Source organism: Chiroxiphia lanceolata, chromosome Z, assembly GCF_009829145.1.
Source record: "Chiroxiphia lanceolata isolate bChiLan1 chromosome Z, bChiLan1.pri, whole genome shotgun sequence".
Lineage (NCBI taxonomy): Eukaryota > Metazoa > Chordata > Aves > Passeriformes > Pipridae > Chiroxiphia > Chiroxiphia lanceolata.
In genome coordinates this window covers 45078934-45087047 of record NC_045671.1, presented here as the reverse complement: position 1 = coordinate 45087047, position 8114 = coordinate 45078934, and the positions used below count along the sequence as shown (strand labels likewise).

At 38.5% G+C, this 8114-nt stretch overlaps 1 protein-coding gene across 6 annotated transcripts in view; it reads right to left on the bottom strand.

The window, feature by feature from the left end:
- The window catches only part of EPB41L4A (erythrocyte membrane protein band 4.1 like 4A), a 133148-nt gene continuing 125034 nt past the window's right edge, over positions 1–8114 (bottom strand). For all 6 annotated transcript variants that reach the window (XM_032675281.1, XM_032675285.1, XM_032675287.1 and 3 more), the window contains 5 exons: positions 5826–5873; positions 5128–5196; positions 4135–4245; positions 3051–3132; positions 1–1543 (listed from right to left, as the gene is read on the bottom strand). In XM_032675281.1, the coding sequence (XP_032531172.1) occupies positions 1415–1543; positions 3051–3132; positions 4135–4245; positions 5128–5196; positions 5826–5873 (439 nt within the window). In that variant the 3' untranslated portion in view covers positions 1–1414. The remainder of the gene's footprint in view (positions 1544–3050; positions 3133–4134; positions 4246–5127; positions 5197–5825; positions 5874–8114) is intronic.

Genomic DNA, 8114 nt, shown 5'->3' with positions numbered 1-8114 from the left:
CTCAGGTTACAAAACACAGGATCACTGTAAATCACTGTAGGTCATGGGAGTTGAGTGTAAGGAGGATAGATGTAGAAAGGCACAAGCTACTAAACCCATTTACAATGCTGTTTGACAAATTCAGTATTTAGTTTGAGGATTACACTTAGCAAAAATTACAAAAAAACAAAGACTTTGCTAAGCTGCTTAGAAGTTCGCAGCACCAGAAGGCTTTATACATGTGCTGACTGTGGACAAATGGGAGGCAGAGGAATGACTTTCAGATATTTGTACAGAGTGATAGGACAAGAGAAGAGCCAGGTATCACTTCAGATACATACTGGCAGATAACCCACTCAATGTGCAGCATCATTGAAACTTAGTATTCCTACCATGACAACAGAAAAAAACAATTGTAGTAATCAAACCTGAAATACTGCCTTTGACATTTTAACGTAGTAGAAATGGCTCAGAGAAAAGTGACAGATTATTTTCTATGATAGGAGATTAAGGCAGATTTTACTAATCTAGTTAAAAACTAAAATTTAAAAAGGCTATTTCCTAGCTGTCTTAAATACTACTCCACAAGTTTCATTTAACCAGCACTTAAGTGCCTTGCTAAGCAGTTCTTGATACAGTGGGTCAGTACATATTCTCCAGTTTGTTTCCAGTGTGCTTTACTATAAGTTGGTAAATGTATTTCTACACTATGGAATGTTCAATTAAACAGTCCCTCTACATAAAAGGACATTCAAAATTTAGAACACTTAAAACTGCCAAGAGAAAGTAAATCTGTATCATCTATGGAACTCACTGCTGCAGAGCGTTACTGAGTCTGTTATTTTTGATTCAAAATTTGTAATAAAAATACAACATCTGTTATTGTGCTAGGCTAAAACAAACCTTGTAAAAGCTATCAGTCCTTATGTCTCAGGACATAAGTTGATCCCCATATGAAATCATGAAGATAATTCTCCCCATATCACACTGTATTGCACAATCGACCAAAAATATGACTGTTTTACTTATCTTGAAGAATCTGGTCCTGATCATGTCAATTAACAGTCACTTTTTGGAACAAGGCTATTCACTTACAGAGCAGACCATGAAGCCTGTTTTGTTGCAGCAATTATTTTTTTCTTTTCTTTTTTTTTTTTTGTTTATTTTTTGGAAATGTAACTGCTGATCATTCAGTTTTACTAGGACTTTTCTTTTTGGTTGTCTACCAGGCAGCTTCTCCTCAATCAGTCACATCACTAGAATGTGATATCCAGTCAGTGATAAAAGCATTGCTTGGTCTTCCCAGCAAGCAGGTTGCACTTCCAGGTGTCCTGAAGAAATTACTACCATGTCGATGTCAGTTCCTTCCCTTGCACACATAAACAAATTCTCAGCTTCAAACACTAAAATCCATGCACCATCTTCAATTCACCAGTCAAGTCTCCACCTTGAAGCGTGACACCTGTACAGTTTTTATGATCTTGGTGGTGGGCTTTCCATCAACATTATTAGGGGATGGCTGAGATGTTTCTTCTATTAGACTGTCTTTAGATCCATTCAGTCTCTGAAAAGAACAAATTAAACATGTTGAAAAAGTTTTGAGGAATTTCAATACTATATTTTGCCAACTATTGCTATGAAAGCCTTAGGCTATGGATACAGCAATTTACATATATATATATATATATATACACACACATACTCCACGAATATTGAAGTCTCTACATTTATTTGATCAAACAGAACATTTTCTCCCTCTTGCCTCCTGCCAGCTGCTGCCCCTCTGTGCTATACTGCCCATTCAGGAAATGCCATAATTCATTATTTGATATTTAGCAAAGCATTGCAAGCAAACACTCACAAGGAATTAATGGTCACTGTTGTGAGGGGGCCTGGGGCAGAGGGAAAAGAGAGCTGTTTATAGACACTGAACATTTTAACCTTAACTCCTCATAAGGCATGTATTTAAGCCACATGTTATTGGATAGGAATGGAAATAAGACAATGTGGATTTTGAACAGAACAAGTTACCTATTTCCACAGAGCATGTAAATGTGCTTAGCCTTAAGTAACCCAACTTCCCCATCACTGTTGGAGCAAGTCCTTACAGAAACATCAAGGACAGCTCATCTTTTTCAGTTTCCATCATATGCAGGAATTAGAAGTATCATTGAACTTAATTCCTATCAAATAGGTATTGTGTTAACTAGCCTTAATGTGAAAAATACCTGTTTATTGTTTTAAAATCGTACAAGCTTAAATTATTCTAATTGCTTACAAGATAAAATAGGACATATTTTGCTAGTTGTATTTTGTGCAGTTTCCACACTACATACAGAATCAGCATGCAGTTTTGGTATATCCACATGCTAGATGAACAGACTTGATGACTGGTATGGGAAGTTAGGTATCTGGAATTCTCCCTTCCGTGTTTTGGTTTTCCTTTTGCACGCCCACCTGCAAGTGCTTTTGAATAGAATTCGCTTCTCACATTTGAAGCTCAACAAAACTATCAAAGAAGAGAGATAGAATATATGATGAAAGATAGTGATTGCATCTAGAAAAGACACATTCTGTCCTTTTTAGATAACCTAATAACCTAAAAAAATATTCAGTATTTGAGGAGGGGAAAAAAAAAAAAAAGAAAAAAATGCTTCAAGCCCAAGCAACAAAACTCTAAGAAGACCTCTAAAAGAGGTGAAAAAATGATAGCAGGTTGTGATTATATCTGCATCACAAGCCCATTTGCATAGTTTAAGAAGTTTTGAAATTAAGTTCTCCTTCTGTGAAGAGCAGAGTATCATCTTACGAATGTATGAAACTCAAGCTGGAAAAGAGTTCTCCAGCAGCAGAAGCAGATATTCACAGGGGCATATGCTACAGAACTACATGTATTTTGAAATATCAAGAAACTGTAAATAAAATCAAAATGCAAAATTTCAAGTGATACTGCTGCTGAAAAAAATCACAGCCAGCTTTACTTTTCAGTGAAAACAAGACTTAATTTAAATAAAGCACTAAAGCCCCACTTCTCCCTCCAAAAAAATTGAAAAGGATTTACAATTACTAACCTGTTGAGTCAACTGGATGCTGGGACCTTTCACATCTGAAGATCGTGTAACAGGCAGTGGAGGGACCAGATCAGTTTTAACGCTGGAATTACGATACCACAAAATGGATATTGCTTTAATGAAGTGAAACATAAGTGTGCAGAAGAAGAATAATGAAACCAACCCAGACAGCTGCATAGATCTGAAAGGTTTATCACCTGACTTTAGATATCTGAAAGCTATCATGCTGATCCTCAGTGGGCATCTACAGGGCACAGGCCACCCCATCCCTGTCTTCTCCTGGTCTACAGAAGCAGCCCAACTTCATGCAAGATCAGAGAACCTTAGAATGGTTTGGGTTGGAAGGGACCTTAAACATCGTTTCGTTCCACGGGCAGGGACACCTTCCACTAGACCAGAATTCTCCAAGCTCCGTCCAACCTGGCCTTGGACTCTTCCAGGGATGGGACAGCCACAGCTTCTCTGGGTAACATGTGCCCACCACCTCAGAGTAAAGATGAGTCTCATTTGAAATCATGGATGAGCTACACCTCCTTCAGGGTGCTATCTAGCTAAAACTAGCCTTCCAGGTGGGTGACATCATCAGGAAACTGCTTTTTATATTTTTAAGGCCTTATTACAACTGAGAATGGGGCTGTCACTTTTCCATTTATCACTCCTCTTCAGTCTTTTAGGAAAGACTGATCCACCCATTGATGAAGAGAATTGTACTAGACTTCCTACAAAACAAATTACAGAGTTAATACAGATAACATCTTAACTCTATTAAGGATGAAGGAATCTGGAAGGCAACTCATGACTTCTCATGCCTTAGGCAACTTCATGACCTACCACTAAAGGCAAATACAGGTTTATTTCAACTTTTTCAGTTTTTCCTCCTTCCAAGTGGATAAAGCAAGCCACTGTGGCCCAGAATAGACCAAAAATGGTTTTGTGGTTGTTTCATTCATGTGGCTCAGAAGACATAGTATTTAGAGGATTGCCTGAATCCTGTGCCACCAATCAGCCATATTTATGCTACTTCTAATCACCATGATCTTTGAATAGCTTTTGGACTGCATTGCTAATAACCACATTGACATACTTCACTTCAGACAGGACAGATCTTTCACCATCAGAGCACTGGGACCGCCGATACTGACGGTAGCTTCGAGGGGAATGTGAATGCCTAATGCGGATCGGGTCGCCTTGAGTCCTGAGAGAGACACAGAATTCACAGCAGTAGGTTAATAAACCAGATCTTTGGCACAAAACATAAATTCAGCTGCAGACTGAGAGATCCTCCCATTTCTTATTAAAGTATAACAGATGGCTTATTGCACTGGCTGAATTTAAAAGGCTGATGCTTTTTTAAAAAAAGCCTGTACTTGGAATTCAATGCTTTCGAAGTGCAGAGATCACAAACTGGCATGCCCATATTTCAGCATGAAGTATAAATTAATGTATTCTTTATTAAAGCATCCTTAACATCAGACTTTTCTGTTTAGTGGTGTTGTGGAAGCACATTATAATACAAACCGGGATGCTGTTTCTGCCACATACAGCTGCACTGACACATGGCATCCCAAATGAGCAATTATCACAGTGAAATAGGTGTTGGCTCTCAAGGAAATAGCTGTGCCCTGGCAGCTGCCCATGACAAGCCAGGAAGGGGGTTGCAGAGGTCAAACAGTGCCTTGTGAGCAGAATAAATATTCAAAACAAAGAAAAAGTTTAGGAAATAAATAGATTTGCTTGTTTGCATCCAATTCTCTCTGATTCTGTAGTTTATAATATAAAAAATATCCGTGGATGGCATAGGGAGGCATACAGAACATACAGAGATCTGACAGATTCACGAGTGTGGGGGAGAGATAGAGAGATGAAGACAATTTTTTTCATGTTTTAAAAAGAGCAAATACTAGGTTTCAAGATTATTAAGTAACCTCACCCAACCCACTCTAGATGAGTATCTGGAGTAGATAAGAGCTCAGAGATTATGTGTAAACCCATTTCTCTTTCAATATGACAGAGTTCACAGTAAAATAAGAAAAGTGGGCTTTTACATTCACAAAGAAAAATCCTGACATAAACTCACTCTACTTTAGTGTATGGAATTTCTTTCAACTGCTCTTCAGATAGGCCAGATGGATCCACAAGCTCCTTCCTATAAAGGATCAGGAAAAGTAAAAAATGTAACAGTAACTATGAAATGCAAAAATAGTCTTATTTTTATTAGAGTGGGCTTAAAAGATTTACTGAAACAAGCTGTTGTCAGCCCTGAAGCTATCTTGACATCAAAATAGGAAATCTATTTAGAAATAAGTGTAACTTCACCTTGATTGCTTCAATTGTATGTTGCATCCTGTTACACCTTCCTCTCACCTCCCTGCAAATCTGATCCTGTTGCTTCACATTATGATGTATCCTAAACAATTAATATGCTCAGAAATAACTAAATACCTTCCTAACGGGTAGTTCTGTAGCATATGGAGTCTCATCCTAAAAGTGTCAGTATTACAAACAAAGACATTTTGGAAGCCACAGAGGAATAAATCTCTAAAACGATGCATTATTCTTTAATAATTCATTTACATACAACGGCCTTCTGTATTCACTGCATTCAGCAATCTGCAGTATATTCTACACACAGCAGGTCATTAACACACACATAATTTACTGTGGCATATAACTAAATGAGAATGTAATGCCTTACAGCCACAGTGCAGGGCATGTGAATAACTACATTAGAGGAAAACCAAGCATCTTCCAAGACCCTACAAGGACTGCACTTACTGAATATGTTTCCACAGTTCTTCTTTAGCTTGTACATCTGGGCTTCTCCTATAAATATGAACAAAGACAACAGAGGTTGAACTGTGAAAACCATAATGTGAGATGTTGCTGTTCTAGTAACTTTTAACAGCACAGACCCTGCACAGAAATCATGATAAATGTAATCTCAGAATCCACCAATGAGTTCCATTTTAAGGTTTGTTATCTCAGAAAACGCATTAAACTTCATTGCTTTATTTCAACTGTAAAGTAAGTTCTTGAATGACAGGCTCTCAATCATAATTCCAGTTCCACTAGCCTACAGCAAGAGTATACATAAAATATAAACAACAGCAGAATTTCCAAAGCTAAATCAGTGCCTCACTACTGCCACCCCTTATTCCTCCAAGGACAACATGTTTTGGAATAACACTTCAGTAAAACGCCTTTAGAAATGTCCTGTGGCCCACAGAGACCTTTCTGGGCAGAAGGAGGGACTGGACACACAAGGCTGATGCACCAGTAATCCCTGGCCACTCCCAGTCAGCACCAGCTGCTTCACTGCAACCACAATTGCTTTCTGGTCATCTCCAAGAAGGGTTTCTGCTCACTTTATTTACATTTGGTATCCAGTATGAAAAAAACTCAAAGTCCAAAACAAAACAAAAAAAACCAAACAATGAACAAATCAAACCAGCTATGCATATTTGTGCACACAAAGATTTTACTAAGCATTTAATTCACAGGTGAAGTACTTACCAAAAAAGGTAATTCCCCTATTGCAGACATGGATACATAGGAAAGCAAGCCTAAATGGCATGTGTCACATTTTCCACTGAATTATAGAGTCTGCTGGTTCTAACTGGATCCCCTTTATTTTTACTTTTCTTATCTTTTTTTATTGAAGGGTTAGTACAAAACCACTGCTGATGTTGAAGCTGCACCTAGAATTTACCAAAACCCATTCAGGATAATACATAATACACAGTGCGAGGGGCTACATTTGCATGGAGGGATTAGATAACTCTGTTCATTGGCATTTTTATACATAAACTCAGTGTTGACAGCCACATGGTTCCACACCGTCTAAGATGTGAGATGCAACTTTTAGACACATTCAGCACATATAAATGCTCCCAGTTTCTCACAGGTTAAGTCTTACATCATCAGGTCATACAGTCTGCTTTCTTTTCCTTAAACAAAAGGGCCAGTCATATTCAAAGATGCCTTTGGAATGATATAATCCAAATTTAGATGAAGATCAAGGAGAACAGCAGAATTCTGCATTTTTAGCATCTACTAAATTGGTTCTCCCTCAACCAGTGACAGAGCTGTATCAGAAATAATTCTAAACTTCTCTGTATCAACGTTTTCCTATTTCACCATTACTGTATTCAGCTTTTTGCCTGACTTCAGCCTAGGAATAATGCTCAGAGACATCTACACTGCAGTAAACATTTTACACTTGATGTAAAGGCAGAGTATTTAGAGATGGTAATATTTGGGGGTATTTTTTTAGATTTTACAGGTGCAGAAGTACTGGGAGATATTAGTTCACTGGTTTATAAATAGCAGAGAGAGAACAAAGGATGAAAAACAACCTAGCATTTGTGTTTCCCTAGTAAGACTAAAATTAACTAATCCATAACCTTCTCAAGCTCCAAGGCAGTGATGGCTTTCCAGGCAGCATGACACATTCGCCCTGGTCCTTGAAGGACTGCTGTCCTTTCCAGTTCCTCAGGTCCTCATGATGACAACAGCCACAGCCACAAGGGGCTGTTTAGTTTTCTCCAATATTCACTTCTACCTCTCCTTCTCCAGTTTTTCATTTACTTTGGCTTCTTACATCTGTCCACACTGGTTTTAACTCCCTGATGCAGTGTTTTGCCCTGCAGTGGCATTTAACAACCTTTTTCACCCCTCAGTTTCAAACTGATTTCTCCTTCCACACAATCTCTTGCTCACAAAATAGCAGCTGCAAACCCTGCATTCACCCTGGGACTGGGAAGATAGGCATCCTCTTCTGAGGCTGAATAATCTGGCAGTGGGGGATGAGAAAACTCCCTGAAAATGCCAGCTTCTCCAGGGAGGCTTTGTAGTGCTTACAAGCCCTAGTTTGCCTGAGGAAGCAAAGCCTTAAGGTCAATCCCAAACCCAGGATCCACATGAAGCAGGGTATTGTCCACACCATTGACCTATTTGATCAGCTCATGGCTTTTACTTATTCATGGAAATACAGCAGTTCAGCATGTCACAAGTATCACCAAATACCATGTGAAGCCTCACCCACAGTAAAAAATATTAATTTCT